This window comes from Esox lucius, chromosome 6 (assembly GCF_011004845.1).
Source record: "Esox lucius isolate fEsoLuc1 chromosome 6, fEsoLuc1.pri, whole genome shotgun sequence".
Taxonomy (NCBI): domain Eukaryota; kingdom Metazoa; phylum Chordata; class Actinopteri; order Esociformes; family Esocidae; genus Esox; species Esox lucius.
In genome coordinates this window covers 16,882,992-16,909,026 of record NC_047574.1, presented here as the reverse complement: position 1 = coordinate 16,909,026, position 26,035 = coordinate 16,882,992, and the positions used below count along the sequence as shown (strand labels likewise).

The window sequence follows — 26,035 nt, the reverse complement described above, 5'->3', positions numbered from 1 at the left end:
GCATGCGTGTGTGTCTCTGGAATGAATCCAGTAGATGAGGGAGCTAGCCCTGATGTCATCTCTCCTTTACACAGTGCACAACAAGCAGGCCTTTTGTCCCAGTTTTACCCCTATCCTCCCACACACTGCTCTTTTTCCAGCCTCTTTATCTGATGCAGAGGGAGGGAGAGAAAGAGCCCTTTTATCATGGATTCAAAAAGATCTGTTTCAGAAATGAAGGCTGCTTGTTGCCTTAAGGTGTAAGCCATTAATTGTTTTAAGACGGTCGGATAATAGATAATGTAGCAGTTTCAAATTTTGTTATAGGACCTTCGTAACAATTAAGTAGGAAGTTTGTTTTGACATGTTTCCAATATCATGTTTTCTTTTCTTTTAAAGCTCAAACTCATTGGGTTTGTCCCCCATGAAGAATGTAAAATATAAGATCGGTATGCTTCATTCATATTCTAATCTTTCTGTCCTCCATATTGCGCACGTTGACCTATCTCACCCAGATTAAGTTCAAATGTTGTGAAATGTACTACCGAGAACTGAAGACCATCTTACTATCTATATTTTAACGGAGTCATTGAAACGTTTCAGCCTGTTGTGTCTACTTGGGGAATGTCAGAAACAATGTATTTTGCTACAACATCTGGTTTGGAAGTCATTTTTATAGCCAGTCCTGCATTCGGTAGCCGAGTGAACAAATTATGTTTGTATGTGTCCTAGACCAGTTGCGCCAAACAAATAGAGCTTCCTATGTTTACTCTTAGGAGCTAACCAGATAACAGCTAGCTAGCTTTGCATTTTAGCTAACATGCAATAATTCAGCATTCCCATTTTTATAGGATGTCCTGCCGGTGGTATAACTAGAACCATTCAAACAAACTATAGTTTGTTTGGAAGTACTTCAAACTATTATTTGAAGTACTCCATTTTAAATAACATATTTCCCCAATCACCTTTATAATATAACTTAGCATTTTATGCATTTGTATGATGGGAATCTTTAACCTAATCGTAATTGATTAATTAAAATCCTTTTGGAGTATGGATTCATGGAATAAAAGATCATAACCCATAATACCAATTGTAACCATAGGTTCCCTGTTTATGGTTGTTGGAAATAAAATAAATATTTACTTTGTTTTTGGTTTCTACCTCTGAACTTAGCATGTCTGCTATGATTTTCTCACACAATGCACTTATAATATTTACTTCCCACACCTCAAAATCAAGTACAGGGTTAACAAAGTAATGAAAGTTGCTCTTTACCAAAACCAAGCCGCAACACGAGGATCAGCACATGCAGTCCGGAGTGGAGAACAATTTCATATAATGAAAACACTCATAATAAGTCAATGTTAGTTGGTAGAATGGCTGCTTAATCTTTGGGTTACATATTGCTCACTCCAGCTCAGTTGGCCTGTTTGGTTGTTGTGTTGGCTGAGCTCCAGATAGGTAATGTAAATAAGATTGTGTAGGTCAGTGAAACTGATTAGATAGAAATTGAAAAACCAGACTGTTCAAGTTTTTCACAAGATCCCAGTAGCCAGTACCTGGCTGCCTCTCTGAATTGTCAGAGAGGCAGGCGGAAAACGCTACACTGCAACTTCGTTAACAATTATCTCCTTCACCCTCTCCTTTATCCAGGCTACCTTTTGTCTACCCTATTTCCTCCTCTCAACCGGCCCCCTGGGCCAAGGAATTTACTGGATCTGAGATGCCTTATGTGGATCGGCAAAACCGGATTTGTGGCTTCTTGGACATTGAAGAGAATGAGAGTAGTGGGAAGTTTCAGCGGCGCTACTTCATTCTGGACACTCTACTGGGCAGCCTGGTCTGGTACATGGACAACCCTCAGGTGACATACAGTAGGACAGATGACTAGCATGAGCTACTAATATTATGTGTAGTGCTGGTATGTGCATACTGAACAAATGTGTTTGAGTAATCTCAAGATTTCAAGGGTTATTTTGTAAGCATGATATGAGACTGCATTTATTGTTGTTGTGATTAATTATAATTTCTTCCTTTTTCCCGGTAAGTTTACTAAGAACATGTGTTCAATACAATGACCTGGGGGCAGGGGCGGAGCTTAGCTTTCACTCCCATGGGTGCAAGGCATGGCGGTGGTGCCCCCCCCCACCGCTATCTGACATCCAAAATTAAAGATATAGGCACATAATATTAATTCTCATAATATATTATGGGTTAGGGTTAGTGAAGAGGTGACTGAAGGATGCTGGCCTTTTAGGCAGAGTTCTTCCTCTGTCCAGAGTCTGTGTTCTTTTGCCCATCTTAATATTTTCTTTTTATTGGCCAGTCAGAAAAATTGCTTTTTCTTTGCAACTCTGCCCACAAGGCCAGCATCTTGGAGTGGCCTCTTCACTGTTGATGTTGAGACTGGTGTTTGTGGATTCTATTTAATGAAGCTGCCTATTGAAGACCTGTGAGAAGTCTGTTTCTCAAACTAGAGACACATGTATGTGTCCTCTTGCTCAGTTGTGTAGTAGTCATTTACAACATTAACAGTGTCTACACTGTATTTCTGATTAATTTTATGTTATTTTAATGGACAAAAAGGTGTTATTGTCTTTCAGAAACAAGGATATTTCAAAGTGACCCCAAACCTTTGGGTCAAAACCTACATACAAATGCATACATACATAAAAAATAAATATAGCTTATGCAATTTATTATTGCAGAAGTAGCAATCTTTTGAAGAGAATATACAAGTATTTACAATGTACATTTCGTAGAAATGGTTAACAAAAATATTTTCCCGACTTTGGTATATCACAAATAATCAATGTTATTCAATTCATTCAGCAATGAACCCTCTTTACCTCAGTCTTAACCTGGGACAACTCTTTCTGAGCTTCTGTTTTTTCCTTCTCCAGGAGTAGGGCCACCTCTGTTCAGACTCACTGTTCAGCCTCTCCCGTTCCAGGAGGCTGGCTCTGGCCTGTCCCCGCTCCTCCTCAGCCTGACGCTGCAACAGTCTGGTTGACCTTCTCCTCCACTTCATAAAGGTTTTTGGCCAGCTCAGTGTTGCCCTTGTTCCAGGTGGCAACACTGCCTTCTCTCTTCTGCTTCTGACAGCTGATTCTTTAGCTGGTCGCAGGAAGTCTATTCGGCTGTCATCTGTTTCTCAAATACGGCCACCTTACCTTCAAATGTAATCCTCTTCACCTGCCACTCCTCCACTTAGGCCATATTAGCCTTGTTCTCATGCTGCTGATGGTCTTAACGTCCTCCAAATCAAGCTTCGCCCTGGCCAAGTTGTTCTCCGGCTCAGTCTTCTGCGCCACCGTTTTTGCCAGCTCAGTTCTTGTCTGGTTCGTGGGCAGTTCTCCTCTGGCTAGCTGAGAGGCCCTGCAGCTCCCTCTCTGAAGTAAAGCTTTGACTCCATGCATTTTAGAGAAGTCTTTAGCTGGGAGGCCCTGGTCTGTACTTCTCTCAGCGGGTGAAATGTTTCTGCCAAGTGTAGAGGCACTGACCTCCAACTCCTCCACACTTATCTGCCAGTTCAGAATTGCCCTCTGTTGCTGGGCTGTACTGACCTTGGTGTTTTCCAGTTTTCTGTCCATAAGGGAAGCCCTGGTTTCATCTTCCAGATGGCTCCTCGGGCTGGCCTTGAGGTGATGCAGCTGCCACTCCGGAAGGGAAACCCTAGTCATCTCCCTCTCCAGGTCCTTCTTCAATGCAGAGGCCTGAAGGTCGACTGGCTCAAGCTTCGTCCTCCACTCCTCCTTGGCCTCCTTCCCCTGCTTCTCCAGACTCTCCGACAGCACACACATCCTTGACTTCCATGGAAGCGTTTTGGCCTCAGAGGCATCCCTATTGTGGTTCTCTGTTGACAAGGTCATGGGAGCCCCAGTGGCATTTGTAGTGCTGGTAGTATCACTAACCTGTAGGAATGGAAACGCAGAAAATATGGGCGAAACACATAAGGGAACGGTCAGGGGATGCCTGTGCTTGGTTTCATTTAATCAGTAATGGATTAGGGCACTAATGTTAACACACTACTTAACAAGCCCTGCTCAAATGTAGTGAACTGTGTAGGGAATAGGGTTTCACTTTGAACTTTGTATGTTTGGTTGATGATGCTGGGTGTTAGTCTGTTTTGGAGGCCTCCGAGATGTCCGGGTTTGGTCTCCGAGGCCTCCGGGTTTGGTCTATTTGTCTTTGGGGTCTCCGATGGTCCTGTTCCACCCAGCATGTCAACACTACCACAGACCTGTAGGAACAGAATACCTCAAAACATGACCGAAGTAAAGTACACACGAGACTTGAGGACACAGAATTCTAAAGTGTGTTAGGTCATAACGGAATAACGGAATTAGCTATACAAGACGTTCCAAATGGCAACCCATTCTCTTCATAGTAGAAGTAAAAAACATACTGTCATACTCTTTCCTTTTCATGGCTACAAAAGGAAAAACAAACCGATTTGTATTTGACTATAATATCTCTGTTGTTCACTCCCTTGCAGAAAGTATATTGTGTAAATGATGAGCGAGCTTTTGAGTCCCTGCTTAAAAAGAATCCTCAGTTGTCATGACAACCGTGATGTTGCATCATAGGTGCCGTCAGCATCACATCATGTATTAGAACACACAAAGCCACGCCCGTTTTTGGGGGAAACTTCAGTTCGTTGCATAGACAGCAGTTCAAAATTGCGGTCTTTCAGCACTCTTTCTGTAGCAATCTGACGTACAATGACAAAATACCTACAAAAAAATATCCAGGCCATCATGTGATGATGCCTCTGGTAACCTGCGGCACCCTGCTTCATCACATACGTATGTGTGGTAAACGCTTTCATAAAAAAAAAAAAGCTGTTTCCAATTGTTTCAGTCAACATTTACCTGGTTTATCGTAGCCTCTTCACGCACCTACCCGCGGTGGCAGGGCCAGCATAGTACAGTAATATTTTCAGTCAAGGTTGGAATGAAACACATAATAAAAGTACGTATGTTAAATTACTTTACCTGTCTAAGACAATGTTACAAACATTGGCACGCTAATAAGCTACTGTACAGCTGCAACTATGTCGCTGATTAAAATCTGCCAATGGCAAACAATCTCAATATTTATTCTATAAACAATTAAACAAATTGCCTGGATATTCAATAAGGTATGAATGGATATCTGAATATGTCACCTCTGGCCACTTGGTGGGAAGCCCCACAGTATCCAATGTACAGTATACAGTTGTGCTCATAAGTTTGTATTCCCTGGCAGAAATTGTGATTTTGGCAATGATTTTGAAAATAAGTATCTATATTTTTCCACAGCAGGAAGACTAGGCATATAGTTTATGAGCCTTAAGTGCAGGTCAGGGACGGAGCACATAGCTTTCCCTCCCATGGGTGCAAGCAGGGACATGGACAAGGATCCCAGGGCCCAGAACAGAATTTAACCTTTAGGGCCCAAACCACAGGGCAAAAAATTAATAAATAAATAATATTACTGTCTTAAGTGTTTAATTCATAGCTAGGCCACATAGAAAAATATTGGTTTTCGATACAGTTCATTTAATGTAATCTTTTCAATTAATAAATATTTAAAATAAAATGGCTGTGTTTTGAGCAATGTGACCATTACTGCTACAAATATTATCTTTTAGAATTGGCTTTTTTTCTTTCTTGGTTTCCTGGTAACATTGTTTTAGCCAGTTTTCACTGGCACTCTGAAGGTATGTACAAAGTGCAAATGTGTATTGGTAATGCTGTTTGTCCTTTGCCAAGATAATATGTCTACCTAACAGGTGTGGCATATCAAAACTATGAATAAACAGCTTTATCAATAAACATTTGCACTTTGTACGCACCTTCAGTGGCCACTGGCACAGTGAAGATGTGTGCTCTTCACAGATTAATCTTTGCTTCAGCTGTACTGGCTGATAGCATTTATGGAGTCTTGTGTGTGGGTGACTTGCTGATGAGAAGATTTTGACCATAGTGCCCCATGTTGGCGGTGGGGTTGGGGAGGCATGAGCTACTGTCGCTGAACTGTCACATTTTCTCTATGGCTTTTTGAATGCATAGAGATACTGTGACAATCATGAGGCCCCTTGTCTTCCCATTTATCCTCTTTCTGTTTCAGCATGATTGTGAACTGCCCCATGTTTGAGGGATTTATACACAATTCCTAGAAGCTGAAATTGTCAGATTTCCTCATGGATTGCATACTCACCAGACCTCACCCTCTGAGCATGTTTGGGATGCTCTAGATTGAGATCTACAAGTGTGTTTCAGTTCCTGCCAAAATCAACTTTGCACAGCCTTTGAAAAGGAGTGACTACATTCTGCAGAGTAGAATCAACAGCCTGATCAGCTCTATGGGAAGGATATGTCTGGCTGAGGCAAATAGTGGTTACACCAGATACTCACTGGTTTTCTTATCCCTGCCTCTATCTCTGTAATGGCATCAGACCCAATTACATGTTTTCCCATTGATGTTCAGGCCAATCCATTGAATCGGACGTAATGTATCTCGTGTCTGAGCTCAGTACAATAAGTCATAAAAATTAAATCCAATGCCAGCTGCAGACAAAAACCTATAGGAAACACTGATATTGTGTTATTTGTAAATGTTTGTCTCATAACAATATCTTTAACATAAGCACATGTTCTGTTGTAACTTTTTAAAAACTAACATGTAAGCACTGTAAGAACTGTACTGTGTTAGCCCTATATTATGTACTTGACTCTTCTGTTTCCAAATGACTGTGTGCAAGTAGTACCACAACCTGTCCAGTAGATGGCAAGGTGTAGACCTGTTTAAAAGACTGATACTGACCTATACTGACTGGTTTCCTACTGGTGCTTAAAATCCTTGAAAATGCTTGAATTTTATTGTGGTATTTTCTAGGTGGTAAAATTGCTGGAATTTTAAAACTATTGTGTGAAAGTGCTTGGACATGGGATATTTAAAATAAATTACTGTCATAATCATCAACCAAAATAAGTTGAATTTGTTTTGGAGACTGCCAATGTAATGCTCTTGCTTAACACATCTAACAACATGCGGTCAAAGGAACTCTCAGTCCAAGTGAAACAGGCCGTCCTTAGGCTGCAAAGAAAGAAATCCATCAGAGAGATGGCAGGAACATTAGGAGTGGCCCAATCAACAGTTTTGTACATTCTGAGAAAAAAAAAAAAGAACACACTGCTGAGCTCTGCAACACAAAAAGACCTGGGCGTCCATGGGAAACAACAGTGGTGGATCATCGTGGGGGTTTTCCATGGTAAAGACAAACCCATGGTAAAGACAAACATCCAGCCAATTGAAGAACACTGTCCAGGAGGTAGGGATATCATTATCCAAGTCTACCATAAAGAGAAGACTTCACGAGAGCAAATACAGTGGGTTCACCACAAGGTGCAAACTATACATAAGATTGATATTAGAAACGCCAGATTGGACTTTTACGCAATATAATCAGCCCAGTTCTGAAACAGCATTGTTTGGACAGATGAAACAGAGATCATCCTGTACCAGAATGATGGGAAGGAAAAAGTTTGGAACGGCTCATGATCCAAAGCATACCACATCTGCAAAACATCGTGGGGGCAATGTAATGGCATGGGCATGCATGGCTTCCACTGGGTCACTAGTGTTTATTGATGATGTGACAGAAGACCGAAGCAGCCAGATTAATTCTGTAGTGTGTAAGGATATATTGTCAGCTCAGGTTCAGTCAAATTCAGCGAATTTGATTGGACGGTGCTTAACTTTACAGATTGACAGTGACCCAAAACATACTGCGAAAGAAACCCAGGAGTCTTTTAAGGCCAAGAAGTGGTATATTCTCCAATGGCCGAGTCAATCACCTGATCTCAACCCGATCAAGCATGCATTTCAATTGCTGAAGACAAAACAAGGCAGAAAGACCCACTAACAAACAACTGATGACAGGTGCAGTAAATGCCTGGCAAAGCATTGCAAAGGAGGAAACCCAGCGTTTGATGTCCATGCGTTTCAGACTTCAAGCAGTCATTGCCTGTAAATGATGGTCGACAATGTGTTAAAAATCTACATTTTATTTATGGTTGTGTTAATTTGTCCAATTACATTTGAGGCCCTGAAATAAGCGGACTCTGTATGAAAATTCTTAAAATTCCTAAATGTTTCATATGATATTTTTGTTCAACCCCTTGAATTAAAGCTGAAAGTCTGCACTTCAATTGCATCTTGGTTGTTTCATTTCAAATCCATTGTGGTGGCGTACAGAGCCAAAATTATGAAAGTTGTGTCTGTGTCCAAATATTTCCAGACCTAACTATGCCTGGAGGCTGCTTTTTTAATGATTGGTGGCTATAAAACTGTATTTAGAGTAGAGTATTTTTTAAATGAACATCAAATCCACAAACAGCATTGTACAAGGTAAAAAGATGTTGAAGTTTTCCCTAACTGAGTTTTGGCATGTATTTGGTGGTATGCTGTCAATGTGCATGTGTGTGGCACATGATTGGCCAGCTCTGTGTGTATCACCTGTAAGCAGGGATGATACCCTGACTTTCTGGCATTTAGCCCCAGAGGGTGTTTAATGGGCTGATATTTGCTTAGTTTGGCAGGATGGTATTAGTCAAGCACACTGGTCCAAAACTGGTGGTGCATCATGTCAGTCATTCTGATTAGTATAACAAATCCCTATGAGCACCTAAAAAACAGTCCATTTGTGAACATTTAATACTAAACCTTTTTCTGAAGAAAGACAATGGCTTGACAATATCAAATGAAATAATCTGATTCATATCAGAATCAGGTTTATTTTGACCAGCCAACTGTTTTCTGTTTCGGATAAATGGCCCCAGGTAATGCAGAGATGTGTATTGAATGCCTTGAAAGACACGTTATTATTGCCATTTGTGGAGTTTGAATAATTGACAGATTTTAGAGACATAGATTGAATCTGGTTCTCAGTGGCAATTGTTTAACCTAAACCACTTGTGTTCTTATCATTTAATGTTCCCTTCAACTCACCAACTTTCTACTTTGTGGAGAACTTTAAATGCATAATAGAAGAGTGCGTTCACATAACACAAGGTATTAGGTTGCATCAGGGTGTCACAACATACATTCAATGGTATTTAAAAGTTCTCCAACCACCTTTGTCTCTTATAGAACTTGCCCATTGGTGCTGACTGCGTTGGCTCACTGAAACTTACCTACATCTCCAAGGTAAGAGGTTTGCTGAATTTTTTTATTAAAATCTTTTGTAATCTTCTTGTAATTTGGCTACCCTATACGTACTGTCTTGACAGGTTCTTATGTAAAAGGGAAATAACTTTGACCTATAACTAATTGTGGTATTCCTCTTGCCTTAATAGGTCAGTGATGCCACTAAGCAGAGACCAAAGGCAGAGTTTTGTTTCGGTAAGATTGTTTTGAGAACAACTGTTTAGGTTATTTGTAAATCTTCAATAACTTTTTTTTTTCTCTACCTGAGGTATAACAACACAACCATAACCAGCAGAATAAATGCACAAATTCCACCGAAATATTCTAAAAGAACATATTTCTCAGAAACCTGAACATAGGTTATCTGTGATGATAATTCAGTCTTGATAATTATAATGATAATGTATTTTCTAAAATGACTGCTGTTGATTACATAAGTGCCCAAAAAATCATCAATCATGTTCTCTGACTATTTGGTTTAGTCTAGTCCTTTAAGTGCTAACTCAAACGTTTCTAAGAATTTGACAGCCGATCTGCTCAAATATGATGTGCTGGTATCTATAATCTTTCAGCACTGGATTTCTAGCTGCATTGATACAGTATTCTCTCCCTTGGACTTCACATTTAGGGTTACAACATGAAATCCAAATTTATTGGAGTTTTTGCCACTGATAATATATGTAATGTCAAATGTTGTATAAAACATTGTGTTCTAAATTAAATATGAATGTATAGTGGAAAAGTGATTGCATAATTATTCAACCTGTTTGCTATGACACACCTGTATAAGCTGTGGTGCTACCAGTTTTCCTTAGAAGTTACATATTTAGTTGAATAGAGTCCACCTGTGTACAATCAATGTGTTCCGCATGATTTCAGGTTATAAACTTGTCTCTCGGACATCCCACACTGGGTTTGTACAATTCCTGACAAAAACATTTTCAATACATTGAATATCCCCAGAGCTCAGTATAAGTCCATTATTAAGAACTTAAAAGAATACTGCATTACAGTGAATTTGTCTAGAACAAGCCATCCTCAAATGTATTATGAAATGCTGTCTAAAGCAGGACTAAAGTCAAATACTGGGCTTCAAGCCCTGTCTATTACATAATCTTGCGATGCATTCTCTCAACCTGCCAGACTGCTAAATTGCTTAGTTTTATTTATGCAGTAGGAAAGAAAAAGTGACCAAATATTTATGAAAATTCATAAATAAACAGTTTATCATGTTATTACAAATACACTTAATTGCTAAATATTATGTTTCTGGACAAATCCAACACTACATATCACAGAGTAACATCCTACTGATTTTTAAGCATGGTGGTGGCTGCATCATGGTATTGTGTATGCATGCCTTCTGCAAAGACTGGGATCTTGCTTCAATCTACCTTAAACCAGACACTTTCACCTTTCAGCAGGACAGGAGAAACGAATGTACCCTGCGTCCCCGTCCCCCCCATGTTTCTTTAGTGTAGTTTTAAAATCTATAGCAACAACATTTCTCTATCCTTGACAAAGCCTTAAGAATTTAGGAAAATATATTGGATAATCCAAGTTTTATGAGTATTTAGAGACTTACCAAAGAAGACTCACAGATGTGATAATTCCCACCAAAGTGTGCTTCAGACTTGTATTAATTAAAAAATGTCACTTTAGTCATGTGAATGGGAACAAGGAGGAAAGTTTTTTTTTGTGTTTCTGGTTTAGCAAGTACAATGTCTTTGACTTGATGCTGATGGCAACGCGGGTGCTAACGTGTAATTATTTTTCCATTTATTTTCCTCTGCTCAATTCATTTGGATATGTTTGCCTTGCTTATCTTAAGCTGTTCATATATGACAAGTATGAAAATGTATGCACTGAATACTGTGTGATTAAGAGCATCTGCTAATTTAGGTAAATGGAAATGATGGTAAATGAAATGGTTCTGTAGGTTAATTCGCCTTGCTCAATGTCACTGCGTTTGGTTTTGTTTTTTTGCATCCTCTAATGACACGTTACGTAGATGCTGGGTTTTCCATTCACTTCTGGAGAACCACTCAAAGTTGTCAAACTGTTTTTAAAGCACAGTTCAAACACAGGAGACTTTTTAGCATATTTTGGTGGAGTTCAGTTTTGATTGCTTAGTGTAAAATGTTTTAAATGTTTGAAGAGTGTCTAGCCTTGGCTGGCTTAGTATGTACTCAAGTGTTATGCTGTCAAAGCCACTAACCACTTGGCACCTAAATACTATTCACAAGTTGTGTTCTGATGCTGACAGAAAATTAAATAGTTGTATTAATGATAAAGAGGACTAATTTAGGGAACTAATTACACACTGTATTAGGTAAACACGTATAATACTGGCTTAGACCCCTTTGTCTCCAGAACAGCCAGAATTATTTTGGGCATAAAGGGTTCCACACAGACGCATCTTCATGATGTTATGACAGCACACAGTTGCTGAAGGTTGGACAGCAGTACATTCTTTACATTTCGGGCTGCTTTAAAATTCTTGCCATTCTCATTAGACCTCTCGAGGTTTTGCTGGTAGGACTGTTGTTGATTGGGTGTTTATTTTTTTTGTCACACCTTTTTAAACACTAGCCGTTGTTGTGTGTTTTGAGTTCCTGAAACTAGCAGGCTCAGCAGCAACTTTCATACCGTGTTTGAAATTGTTTAGGTAGGTCATTTGTCCCGTTGTAACGGTCAGTCCAACAGTGGTTTAATGCCTGTCTGCCTGCTTTTAACACAGGCATACTCCATAACTCACTGTCTGAAGGAACAATACTTTTTTGTGATCAGGGTAATATAACTATCTAACTCGCCATGGAATTTGTATTTGCCGGCTAGCTAGTTAATGGAGTTAGTTTGCATGAGCAATGTTTGAAATGAGCACTAACTAACAGGGGAACACAAATATAATTTAGAATATAAAAAATGCTTAAGTCTTTCCTATTCCAGAATTATAGTAACCAAGTATCCATGGTGTTACCTATATAGTTAGCTATTTTAACTACACATACACTGCCTGGATTGTTTTGGATGTTTTATTTCTTTTCCAAAATTATTACCAATCCTTCATCCCTCCCATGTCTTCATCCCGCCCAGTTCTTCCAAATGGTGTTATCAGGAAAAGCTGTTTGGGAAATGCTGTCATACTTCCAGATGGACTTACAGTAAAACAATGGACTGACTAGCAAGGAATGATTCATGTCCCTGTGTATGCTAGCGTGTGTAAGAGAGGCTCTGATGCTGCTGGGCAGCTGTGACTCAACCACACGCATATTTTTTTTGTGTTATTGCGGTTCTTAGTCAGATCCTAGATCTTCCCTTGCAGCTTATCGTAAATCTGGATTTTTATAACTTGGACTTTGATCAGCTATCCATGCTGGGTTGGTAGACACCGACACACGTAGGACTGTCAAATGTTCCATTTGAAAAGGACCCATTTTAGAAGGACAGGTACTTGGTAATTGAATATGTTTGCCTTCATTGAACAGCTAATCCCTGTGGGCCAGTGTGCTCAATCAAGATTCATTTACCTTCCTGGGGATTATTGTCTAGACTTCCTGATTGAGCGAGCGCCGTAATAAGAAACCAGTACGGCTGTGGATATGCTATGGAGGACATACTGTACCTCAATGTTGACTGTCTCGAGTCCACTGGGAGTTGTGTCGATGAAGCACAGCTGTAATCACATGCAGAAAAACAGGGTAAAAAACAGGGTAAAAAGGTTTCTGCCACCCGCTTTGTTTTGAGCCTTGAAAGCTGAGTATATATACACCTTGGGACTATTTTTAATACCACATATTCTCCATTAAATATCTCAGCATTTGAGCTGCAAGGATTATTTGCAGAAACGTTTGGGAATCAAATTATCTTCTTTCAAATTGCTTAAAAAGATCAACACAGAATGTATCTAATGTTAAATGGAGGGGTTATTTCGTAAACCCCCTGCTCTATTCATTTGGTTTGGTTCAGAGTTATACCCAAATTACCCAATGTAATTATTAAATAAGTTACATTAAATGACACTGTAGATTTACATGGTAGTAAGTCACCACTGGAATGCCAAGATTCTCAATCCTATTTTTGCTCTTGGGGTAACCATTCTCATATCAGTCTGAATTGAATGAAAATGTGGTCCGCAGATATGGGGATCTTACATTTTAATAGGCTGCGTCTAATGTTGATGTTTTCCTTCTCTTTCTTGGTCTTTTCCTGCCTCCTCAGTCATCAATGCTGGCATGAGGAAATTCTTCCTTCAGGCCAATGATCAGCAGGATCTGGTGGACTGGGTGAATGCTCTGAACAATGCAACCAAAATCACTGTGAGTCTCACTAAATGCCAAAAAGCATCCTGTTTTCTATTACAATTTTTTACAGGAAACAATCTAGTGATGACACAATTTGGTTGACTGGTCAACTCTTTGTTCGATAGGCTGTGGATCAACCAAAACTGTTATTGCCAAGCTGTCAACACAGGTCAAGGTTTTTGGATGTACCTGCTTTGACATTTGAACACCCAAACTGTGTTTAAAGCGTTATTATTTTGCTGTTGATACTGGTTTGTAATGAGTTAAGCTAGCTGAGTTTTTCAATTAATTATAATAGGTTGTACTACAACCCCTTTTCCAAAAAAGTTGGGACCCTGCGTAAAATGCTAATAAAAACAGAATGCAATAATGTGCAAAACATGGATCCCTATATTTAATGGAAAATACTACAAAGTCAACATATCAAATGTTGTAACTGAGAAATATTGTTTTTGGAAAAACACATTTTGAATTTGATGCCAGCAACACGTTTCAAGAAATTGGGACAGGGGCATGTTTACCACTGTGTTGCTGCATCTCTTCTTTTAACAACATTCTGTAAGTGTTTGAGAACTGGGGAGACCAATTGCTGTAGTTTTAAAGAGAGATGTTTTCCCATTCTTGTTTTATAGGATTTCGGCTGCTCAACAGTTTGGGGTCTTTCATCAAATGTATTTATTCATCAAATTTATTTATAAAGCCCTTTTTACAACAGCAGTTTTACATAGACACCCGGCCTTAAACCTCAAGGAGCAAACAATAGTAGTGTTGAATTTCAGTGGCTAGGAAAAACTCCCTAAGAAGGCCGAATTTTAGGAGGAAACCTAGAGAGGACCCAGGCTCAGAAGGGTGACCAGTCCTCTTCTAGCTGTGCCGAGTGAGATTTTTGGTTTCATAAAGCGCCAAATGTTTTCAATGTGTGACAGGTCTGGGCTGCAGGTAGGCCAGTTTAGCACCCAGACTCTGGCTTGCCAAGCTGTTGTTATACTGTATGTGCAGAATGTGGTTTGGCATTGTCTTGCTCAAATAAGGAAGGCCTTCCCTGAAAAAGACATTGTCTGGATGGCAGCATATGTTGCTCCAAAACCTGTATATATTGTTCAGCGTTAATGGCGCCTTCACCGATGTGCAAGTCACCCATGCCATGTGCACTAATACAATCCCAAACCATCATGGTTGCTGGCTTTTGAATTGTGCACTGACAACAAGCAGGATGGTCCCTCTCCACTTTAGCCCAGAGGATGTGGTGTCCGTGATTCCCAAAAATAGAGTTTTAAATGCATCTGTGTTCACAGACAATGGTTTTCAGAAGTGTTCCTGAGCCCATGCAGTGATTTCCACCACAGAATCGTGTCTATTTTTAATGCAGTGCCGCCTGAGGACCTAAAGATCATGGCCAGCCAATGTTGGTTTTCGGCCTTGTCCTTTGCATACAGAATTTCTCCGCATTCTCTGAATCTTTTAATTATATTATGTACCATAGATGATGAGATTTGCAAACTCTTTTCAATTTTATGTTGAGGAACGTTCTTGTTAATTACTGGCACTATTTTCCTGTGAAGTCTTTCACAGAGTAGAGATCCCCTCCTCATCTTTACTTGTGAAAGACTCATCCTCAATTAATGTAATTAGTTGAGATGTTCCACCAGGTTGTTTTTTTTAGCATTACATAATTTTCCCAGTCTTTTGTTGACCCTGTCCCTATTTTTTTTAAATGTGTTGCAGGCATCAGATTCAAAGTGGGCATATATTTTTCCTGACGCTATAACATTTCAGTTTCAACATTTGATATGTTGTCCTCAAACTATTTTCTTTTGAATGGAGGGTTTAAACATTTTCAGCAGCGTCCCAACATTTTGGGAAATGTGGTTGTCTGTCATTAATTTTGTTTCCACTCAACTTGTGTATGATTCAGTCTCTAGTGTCAGAGTGACTCACAGAATAGTGTATTTCTGGGAGAGACCTTTCTGTCCTTGGTTTGGGGGATCTGTGGAGTACTCCCCCACTACTCTCAGAATCCTTCCAAACCCACATCCTCCAACCTCCCAATGGCCCAAAATCAAGAACGGATGTCTGAGGATGTGGTTAATAAATTACAGCAGAGTATTTTCCCTTTGTTGCCACTGATTCCCAATTTGTACTTAGCTAACATTTGTACTTCTTAAACTCAGCTAAATGATCTATGTGCATACCGTACCTCATTGCGTTTCCCACCTTTCTCTTGCAGGTACCCAAGTCATATGATGCTCAACAGAATGTGGAGAACCAGAAAGCGGTTCTAGACATCCTGTTACCCAAGAAGCAGGTCTCTTACAGGACTGATATCATTGGGGGTGTTCCCATCATCACCCAGACACAGGTAGAAGAGGTCAACCCTGTGCTTCCGTTTTTGTACCCGTGAGACACCTTGATGAGACAATTGCAACATCTAAAATTGGCTTATTTATTTACTTGGTGATAATGATCTCGATCTCTTGTGATCCATTCTGCAAATCATGTTTTTGCGATAACCTTAAGGCACATGTTACCAGAAACCCAAAGCTGTACTCTGTTCCTTCTGGCAGAGGTTGTGGTAAAGTGAAGTATAATCAGGTTTTCGTGTGCTAAAAAACAACAGGCTTCCATAAAAACAGGAATTAAGGTTTTATTTTATATCTTGACATAAAGAGATAGAAGTGTGTGCCACTCAATGTATAATGTGGTCACAGTGTTGTGGCATAAACATTTCTTAAGGTAGAGGCATGGGAAACCCCTGGGTCAACCCTTACCTACCTTGAAGTCTAACTACTTGCATGTCAGTAGAGTTAGTCTCCTGAACACATTCTAAATAAAGTTAACTAAAGAATTAGTTAGGGCTGCACTAGGTATTGCTTTTTGTTGTGACCATTTTATTAAGCTGTATATTAATTGAGACGTAAATGTAAATTACCCTTGGTGTACTACACCCAATAGCAGGAAGGTGGTGAAGGCCAGGAAGTTTCAGAGCAAGAGTTACTGAGGAAATCCCACAGCCAACTGCCATACTTTTTGGGTAGGCCAACCCAGGACCAGACCATCATCAAGTCTGGCTACTGTGTGAAACAGGGAGCTGTGGTGAGTGTAACAGCCTACTTGTGTACAGGTTGGGGTCTGGTGGATTAAGGTACATGTGTATATATAAGTAATATGCAAGTAATATGTGTGTCGGTTTTCTTTTTCCCAGATGAAGAATTGGAAAAGGAGATATTTCTTACTGGAGGAGAACTCAATGAGTTATTTTAAATCAGATCTGGTAAGTAATTTTTATCAACACTGGAAAGCACACTAGAATTGCATTAAGAGCCAAACACAGTGGGTTTGTCTTCTTGTCCCGGCATGCTCTGCATTACGTTATTGGAATCTCATGCCTCTGCTGCACATGTGCTAGCATGCCCTTATCTCTGTGACCAAACACACAAACACACACAAACAGGGTAAAACATTTTTTTCCTCAAGAGATTCTCTGCAAATCTTATGGAATTTTATAATGTGCAGGGTTTTGAGTTGTTAACATTGAATGTCATTAACCTACCCTTCCCTTTTATATATTTTTTTGTGCATTATTATATAATGTATTATTATTATAGTTTACTGCATTATTATTTTAGTTTTATGTATATATGTTTTTATTTTTATCTGATTGTTTATTTATTTATTGTATATTATTATTTGCTTATTTATTTCATTTTTTTCTTTTTATTGCACTTTGAGATTGTTCCTCTAATGCCAAGTGCTTTACAAATGCAATAAATTATTTATTATTACTGTGTGTTCTCTTCAGGAAAAGGAGCCTCTGAGAATTATTCCATTAAAGGAGGTCCATAAAGTTCAGGAATGCAAGCAAAGGTGCCACATAACATGTAACATTCACATCATTGAAGGATGCCTTTACCTCCTATTATCGCCATTTAGATCACTGTTATTTTTGTACTTCCAGTGACATCATGATGAGAGACAATCTGTTTGAGATCGTGACTACTTCTAGGACCTTTTACATTCAGGTGAGACAAGCCTTTACCAATGCTCAATTACACATCATGTCTAATAAACAGTTCTCTTATGCCCTTTAAAATGCTTCAATGAAAGAGTTTGGCATTTCCATAATGCCCAACTCTTGTCACCAGCGTCACCCCACCCATTGGGAGTTGGTTTATACCTGACTTAACCTGTTTAAATATCAGCCTCCTCTGTCCTTGCAGGCTGACAGTCCAGAGGAGATGCACAGCTGGATCAAGGCTGTCTCTGGGGCCATTGTGGCCCAGCGGGGCCCGGGGAGGTCTGCAGCCACAGTACGTAATCAGCCACCCGCCCCGCTACCATGACGATAGGGCTGTCGCATGCTCTGTCTTTGTGTTGGTCTCCTGTCTCTCTGTTTATCATCGACACAAACCGATCTGTTCTCCATTTGGGTCACACGGTCATGGCAGCCCAAGCCCAGAGAGAGCTCAGTCACACACCACACACATCACACACACACACACACACAAGCTTGAGCATGCTGGGAGGAGTTTCAAGTATCTGTCACATTGTGTACTGACTGCAGAGGGTGGAGGTTGGCCTCTACCACCCCTATGTCCCATTCTGCTGTACAGTACGTGCTTGCCCCCCTGCCCCCCCCCCCCAGCCTGCTCTAATCCAGCTGTCCACTGTGTTGTTGCAGATGCGGCAAGCCAGACGGCTGTCAAACCCCTGTATACAGAGGTATACAGCCCGAATCGGGGAGTGCAGCACGTATGTCAGCTCCTGTACCCCAAAGCATCTTCACTGTACTGTTTTCACTCAGCTTTCAGGTGTTTTATGTCAGTGGACCGGAGAGTCTCCCGTCTGCCTGTCTACCCACTGTAAACGCCCTCCCTTGTGTGGAGTCTAACCTCTCCAATCCACTGCCCCACTCTAACACACTCATCTTTCCCTGTGCTTCTCCTAAGCTTTTTCTGTCCTCATGTCTCAGATCTGGGGTTTGTCCCATACAGATCTATTCACTTGACTTAATGTAGCTGGAACCTCCCTGGACCTCTGCAGCCAGTCACTGCCAGTCACTGCGTAGCTCCCACTTTCTTGTCCAATTCATCTACACTACTTGTTTTTGATAGGCTCTGTCGTCGGCATTGCTGAAGATGACTACACATTTAAACATCCCTTTGTAACATTTCGACTTGTTCTGCATGTACACAAATACACAATTCCACTCACAACTAATCTCTCTGGTACATTCGTAGAAACAGGCATTGTTGCTGTCTTGGTCTGTATCACATAACATGCCTCAAACAGCGTTCCCATGTTTCTGTCTTTGCAGTCTCATGCAGCTGTGTACCTGTCTTCGATGTCTCCCGTCCTGCTTGTCTCTAGTACTGCCTCCTGTCTGTCGTCTGTATGTCCGTTTACTCCTTCACACACTGCTGGCTTACATAACCCTGCACATGTTTACTTTCCTAAGACCAGACCAGTTTGAATTGACTTTGCGTTCGGGAATGTGAATGTTTAAGACCTTTACTGAGCCGTGGGAGCGTTTTCACACCACTTTCTCCACATTTTGCTGTGTTATAGACTTCCTTTCTAATTGATTAAATGTAAAAAAAATACAAATATTCCATCCATCTAAAGACAATCCTCCATAATGACAAACGGGAAACATGTTTGCCAATTTATTGAAAAGGGAAAAACTTGACAGTGCCTGTCAGAGCAAAAACCAAGCCATTAAGTCTGAAGAACTCAAATAGGACTCCAAGATAGACATGGGGAACCACCAGGATGGTCCCTTGTAATCTGAAAAGGCTTGAGAGGATCTACTCATAATGCTAACGCTCTGAGTTGCGCTCACTTCACATGGTCAGGAGCATGCTCATCCCAGCATGCATTTTTCAGACATGTGTGTTACTTAGCTCGTTTTTAAGGTATCATGAAGTTTATTAAGTACTTTAATAAAGTGTACACGGCGTTGTTAGTCGCTGTGTGTACACAGCTATTTGATAGACTTTGTTGACATTGACGTCTCCACACAGAAACAGGCTCTTTGACCATGACTGGGATGGCACAGTAGGGATGTCACTAGAAACGATACTTCGGTACCTAGTCGATGCCAAAACTCTGAGAACTTGATGGTACTCGTTTTTGTACAGTACATTACCGTAGATACCGGGGATCCAAAACGTGACCGGTGGCGGAAAGTGCAGCTGCATCTCCGCCGCGACTCGTCGAAAAGAAAAACCGTAAGATTTTGGGACTGCAAAACCACTATGCAAACAGTGCCCTCAAACGTTCGAGACTCATGGCCTCTGATGTTTTCTTAAGTACATGGGATTTATTGTTTTGTTTTGGTTTTTTACCGTGTTTCGATTTGGGTATCGAGAATCGTGGAATTTCGCTGGTGTTGGTATCAATTACTTAATTTCTGGTATTGTGAATTTTGAATTTGAATTTGGTTAAGGCATGTAGCCTAGTCTTTTTGAGCTCCCATTAATGGAGGCCAGTTACAGAGGTCTTTCAGAAAGTGTTTTGTTTTGTGAGTAGCCTAAATTTAAATATGGTACAATAATAATAATGAGAGGAAGAACCAACAGGTGATGGGTTGGATTGTTTCATCTTGACTGGTGCCTCACTGTAAATATTAGGGGCACAGCACTGGAACTTGAAATTCTGGTCATTATAAAATGTGTATATTTTTCTCCTTTTTTATAGGCTAATAACTTAAGGTAGCTAGAGGACTAACAAGGGGAGAGAACAAACAATATCAATAGGCTATAGAAAAATGAAATTACAAGTTAAATGAATTTGAGGCTTTTAAAGAAATTAGTCATCCATGCAGGCAAGCTAAAAGTTATTTCTCGGTCAATAATACACTGTTTGTTTCATGCATCGCTGAGTTATTTAATGAATAATATACTGTAGAATTATGATGACATACCATGCCTATGGAAAGGGTACTCTCCCTTGAACATTTTCAGATTTTGTCATATCATTGCCTCCTGTGTTTCGTATGCATTTCTTTTTTTCTGTATAATTGGTCTTTTGAGCATGTGTTAGTCTCCACCTCCTTTATAAAATCAATACTCATTTAGCTCAGGTGTAACCAATCACCTTCAAAATCAATCGACTGCCAAGACCCTGCCTAGATCAAGACTGATCAGAAAGGCTTCCAAGAGGCCAAAGGCCACTTTAAGAGGGCTACAGGCTGGTCAGTGTGTATATGTAATAACATTACCCCAAGCACTCCACAAATGTGGTCTCTATACTAAGGTGGAAAGAAGGAAGCCATTTCTCAAGAAATCCCACCTTCAATTCCATTTGAAGTATGCTGAAAATCACTGCAAATTCATGTTGTTGACGCCTATGTGTTCTTTTCTCAACCTATTAGCTTAAATACATTATAATGTTTGGCACAAACAAGTACACCATCCTTATTGTTAAGCATGGTGGTGCCAGCATCATGCGATGAGCATGTTTATTATTGTGAAGGCCTTTGGCACTCAGGATAGAAGGGAAAACGAATGGAGCTGTATAGTGCAAGTCATTGAGGGAAAACCTGCTGGCTTCTGAAAGAAAGCTGAAACTGGAGTTACTAAACGCAGTGAAGTAGTTAAGGAATAAACTAGTAGATTTCCCAACCTAAATCCAATTTACCATTTGCAGCATGACCTAAGTTTGCTGTGAATTGATATTTCAGTTTTGAAATTTGTAATGTAGTATTATATTTCACAGTGCGTAGATAAATCCCCTGGAGTGTTACGTTTGGTCTATAGATATGTGAAAAATGACTCAACAAAAGGTGAAAAGGTTCAAGGGGTTGTAGACTTTCTATAGCCACTGAATGAGCTTGCATATGTTTTACAAATTGCTCACGCTCTGCTGGTTAACTGGGTTGAGAAACCTCAGCTTCTTCTATGTTTACTACCTCCCAGACAACAAAACCAATCACTTCCTGACATCATTTTTCTCCTTTATTCCTCACCCCCTCTATTTTTCAGAGAGTGAAGTCTGACAGTTCATAATTTTTGTTTTAAATGACCGTTACTACTACTTCTACCTGTAATTCTGCTTCCTGCCCTCCTGCCGGCTCCTGTCACTGCTCTACCAACATTGCTACTGTCTGCTGCTACACCAACTACTGCTATTACCACAGCTGCTTCATCAGCTGCTACCTCACCAGTGTGGCACTGACTCCCAACTCACCATGTCTTCCTAATTCGCCTCTGGTCAATGACCCTGTTTCCTGTCTGACTGTGATTCTGTGGAAACCACTGGCCCCCCATTCCCTGTTTGCCCCTTTTTCAGCAGGAGCTACGCAGCCGTTCCTCCAGCTCCACATTCTACTGCAGCCACCCGGGGCCCCCCGTCCCTCGCTCGCCCATATCTACAGTGCCGTCCTACCCAGGGTGCCCTGGTGTCGCGGGCAGCACACGCGCGGAGCCTGGCATGGGACAGCGAGCACTTCATGAGTCTGTTGCCGCGACCCAGCCACGCCCGTCTGTCCCTGCAGGAGACGCGCCTGTCCAAGTGACCGCTGCCTTTGAGTCACCATGGAGACGGCGCAGCAGCTTCGGTCCCTACCCACCTGAACCCCCATTTGACCTGGACTCTGCCAACTTGCCAGTCAGCGAAGTCTGACCCCTGAACCACAAAATACCATTGAGTTACCTACACACTACCACATAACCAGGGGTGACTTACAGAAGAGACAACGCTGTGTGACAACAGTGATAATCGGGGCAATGAGAGGAATGATTTTGAATAAGAGCTGCCGATGAAATGAAATCGTCGGTTTCTACCAGAATTGACAGATAGCTGGCACTGGACTAATTCAAAGTATGATATATCAAGCTATCTTAACTCCCCTTTTCCTTAAACTGTTAATCTAACCCAACTAATTATCACTGGTCAGGTGTTAAAGAGCGGATGGTCACTGACTCTTTATTAGTCATCTACTCAGTGAAGGTCAAGGCCTGTTGACACACATGAAGATGTGGAAATGGTTGTCCATGATGAGTGTCTACGCAGGTTACATTGAACTTTACTGCATGTTTCTATTTACCTCATATGACGGATAGTGTATAGATAATTTTTTTCCTGTTGATTTAAAACTCCTGGCTACATGGACCAAAAATATTATTCTGCGATGTGTGAGCCTAATATGTTCTGCCACCCTGTCAAGCCAGCTAGTAAGAGCCCGCTAGTTGAACGTCTTTAAAAGGGGAAAGCTATATTCTCTAATGACTAAAAGTAGTTGTCTAGCCACATATTACTTAACATGCCTGGTCATTTCATATATTCGCTGTTGTCCCTAGCTAATGTCTATTTTTGTAACTTTGTCTATATCATGTATTACCATATTGTTCTAAAATGTCATATCACCTATTTTTAAATGTACTATCCCACTTATGACCCCCCATACTACAATAATTATTTTCAATACCAAGTTTTAAATACATGAATGTTCAGTAGACAGTTGGTTTATGGCTTTAATGTGAATTATGTTCCATTTTTTTATTTATTTTCTGCATTAAAGGGATGTTTTAGTAAAGAAGGATTTTGATCATTTCCAATTAACCCCAGATTACTTACTAATTCATGGATACCATTTCTCTGCATTCATTTTAAAGAGTGGTAGTGTGTAGCATTCAGTATGCTTTACACAAATGCTGGAAGTCTCTAGACACTACATGGCTTATTCAAACATTGTAGACATTGAGCCAGACAATATTTACAAATGATCTTCATGATATTGTCAAGTCATAAAATACCGAAGTATTTTTTTAAGCCATCACATTGGAGTCACTTAAAATGATTTTTCTGTCCTAGGATCATACACTACTCAATAAGTCTGGGGCTTTCATTGTCCAGAGATGTAAAATACCACCATATAGACCAAAAATAAGACATACTGTATTTTGATTTTATATTATGACTTTCACCCAGTACGGTCTCCTATTAATACCAACCCTTGACCTCTTAACCTGTGTACTGTATAGTGGCTTTTTCCACTTTATAACTGCTGCCTAGTTTGAGTTGTGAAAATGAATGCTCTGTTCTGAAAATTGTTTTATTTGTGGTGACTTTTGTTGTATGGGATTGTGTTTTATCTTGCTATGGTGTAAATTGGGTGTTTCTGCTTGGACTTCCCTGTACCCACGCTTGGAGGTAGTGAAGGTTAACCATCATACTACTCTAAAGTCTCATTTCAGTACACATCATTGTGTTCTGCATAAGCAAGTAGCCGCTAAAGTGCCTGTCTGTACAGTATATAGCTAGTCTAATCCTTTTTGTCTTTTGTAATTTCTATTATTTATTGCATTCAATGACTTCAAAGAAATAAACCTTTTGAAATGATTGAATAGTTGCGATTATTTCAGTGAAGATGAGCAGCAGCATGTGATCTGCTCGTGCAACTCTCCCACTCGCCAGGAGACATTAGGATTGAATCCAAATGAACAATAAGAATTCTGTGATAGACCTGTGAAGAAACAAAGTTCTTTATTAACCTTTGTTACTCGGTTGTGCTGCTAATGTATGACTACACTGCCCTCTGGTGGAGAAATGTGTCCTGTTCACTTTTTCTTGGGGTAGGGATATCAGCACAATTGACTTAAGTAATGCTTAACTAGGAATATCACAGCACAACTGACTTAAGTAATGCTTACTTAACTGTAAGCATTATTAGGGGGTCCAGTCAATGATCTGCCTAATGTAAAGCAGGGTGTAGTTTTAGTCATTCGGTTGCATATGGACTACAAGAACAACATCTCTATGAGCTCTTTGCCTTTACGGGATGTGATCACTGGCTTCTACCACCACAATAGTTTTTGTTGCTCCCATTTCTGTGGTGTCCAATCCAATTTCAGCAATTGCGGTGGTCTTAGGAGAGAAACAATTTGCACCATCCGACAAATGCCCTGCCGAGCTGTGCTACTTTTGTTTTCTCACTGCTAGATCGCAGGTGCCTGGCTTGCCACAAGAGTTGATAGAGTTCTGAAGCCTTGTTCACACCTACAGCAACAATCCTAAAGCTAAAACTTTTATACATGCATCATCTGTGTGTGCTATTAAAGTTTAAATTTCACCCATTGGTACCACTTGTGCCAAAGATACAACTTGGTGCATAAATTCAATAAATCCCACGCATGCAACAAACAGAATGCTTTGCAGTGAGGTGATGCAAGGCCAGACCAATGTTCCGTTACACTTGCAGTGTACCAGAACACATTGACCCTGCAGGTGTGTCCGATGCTTCAGGCAAGATCCTCACCTGTTATACCTCCCTAACCTGAATGTCCACCGTCCCTCTGGGACTCCCAGCTCACAACCTCTGACCAGGCAGGCCCAGAACCTGTACGTTTGGCTTCTTCACTTTCATTGTCTGAGACCAGACTCCTGGAAAGTAGCAACTGTGGGTTTGCATAACCAAAGAAATTCGGCCAAGGTACTGAGTTTGTAATTGAGGGGGGCACATAGCTCATTAAAGACTTCTAAAAAGAGCTCAGATACAAATAATTGTTAAAATTCTTTGCTGCTGTATTTCTTGTGTCACTAAGTATGGGGTGTCCAGCAGGTTGTGTGTCTGTGCTACGTCAAGAGATTGTTGAGTGAAGTGCTGCACTCAGGCCATTGACTATTGTACCAACCAGGACCACCCTGAGAATCAGTTTCAATTGATCGGTTCTCATTCCCTCTTGAAGAGAATCCTCTCATCTTATAAGACAAGATCAAATGATTAAATGACTTCCTTAGTTGGGTTTGACTCCCTTTACGCCACAATCAAAGGTGGATGTTATACTACTTATTTTGGTACAGACAAGTTAATGTGTAATAGTTTACCCCATGGCGGCTCGATAACATCCGTTCCATATGCTCAAAGTATGCCTGGGAATGTTGGGCCAAGAGACCACAAACTATATTTTCAAAACTCTAATGTTTACATTAATTTTGATTATATCCAGAGATACACAGCACCCTGAAATAAATGCTGAATGTAAAAAGTGGCTCAACATACCTCACTCTCCCCTAATTTAAGATTAAATTGTATATTTATGAATATAACTTTTTAGAAATATAACTACATTTTTAACTGTTTTGTTAATGCAGAGTTTGCTATGTTACTATGTTTACTATGTATTTTATTCATGAAAAAGGGGTGCCAATCATTTTGACACATTTTTTAGATATAATTTAGTACTCGTATCTACCGTATTTATGATAGACATTTATGTACCTGTTTCATAAAATATTTTATTAATTACTAAAGTTTTTAATTACTAAAACATATTTCACCACAATTTAATTTAGTTAAAGAACTATGAAGGCATACAAACTGAATGAATTAGCTTATGCTCAAAAGACTGATCCTCTGGAAGAAGCATCAGTGTAACTTTTTAAAACAAATTCTAGTTTTTACTAAAACTTTAAATGTCTACAGTCACACTGTTTTATGTATACATAATACTGTACATATTTTTTGTAAAAGTCAAATGGCATGACTTTTATTGTGTCTATTTACAAAATAGAGAAATATTTTTTTATTTACGATTTATTGATATTGATAGGAG

General features: G+C 40.1%; 1 protein-coding gene across 7 annotated transcripts in view; it reads left to right on the top strand.

Annotated features, from left to right (window-relative positions):
• The window catches only part of plekha1a (pleckstrin homology domain containing, family A (phosphoinositide binding specific) member 1a), a 28,389-nt gene extending 4,567 nt beyond the window's left edge, over positions 1-23,822 (top strand). Inside the window, exons 2-14 of one of the 7 annotated variants that reach the window (XM_020047511.3) lie at positions 1,636-1,846; positions 9,121-9,177; positions 9,327-9,372; positions 13,399-13,496; positions 15,709-15,840; positions 16,434-16,574; positions 16,684-16,752; positions 17,281-17,345; positions 17,437-17,500; positions 17,699-17,788; positions 18,160-18,200; positions 18,796-18,870; positions 21,771-22,096. In XM_020047511.3, the coding sequence (XP_019903070.2) occupies positions 1,706-1,846; positions 9,121-9,177; positions 9,327-9,372; positions 13,399-13,496; positions 15,709-15,840; positions 16,434-16,574; positions 16,684-16,752; positions 17,281-17,345; positions 17,437-17,500; positions 17,699-17,788; positions 18,160-18,200; positions 18,796-18,870; positions 21,771-21,996 (1,245 nt within the window). In that variant the 5' untranslated portion in view covers positions 1,636-1,705 and the 3' untranslated portion in view covers positions 21,997-22,096. Of the gene's footprint in view, positions 1-1,635; positions 1,847-9,120; positions 9,178-9,326; positions 9,373-13,398; positions 13,497-15,708; positions 15,841-16,433; positions 16,575-16,683; positions 16,753-17,280; positions 17,346-17,436; positions 17,501-17,698; positions 17,789-18,159; positions 18,231-18,795; positions 18,871-21,770 lie in introns of all 7 variants that reach the window. The other 6 variants (XM_010869921.4, XM_010869926.5, XM_010869925.5 and 3 more) reach the window with 6 other exon arrangements.
• Positions 23,823-26,035: the final 2,213 nt, after the last annotated feature.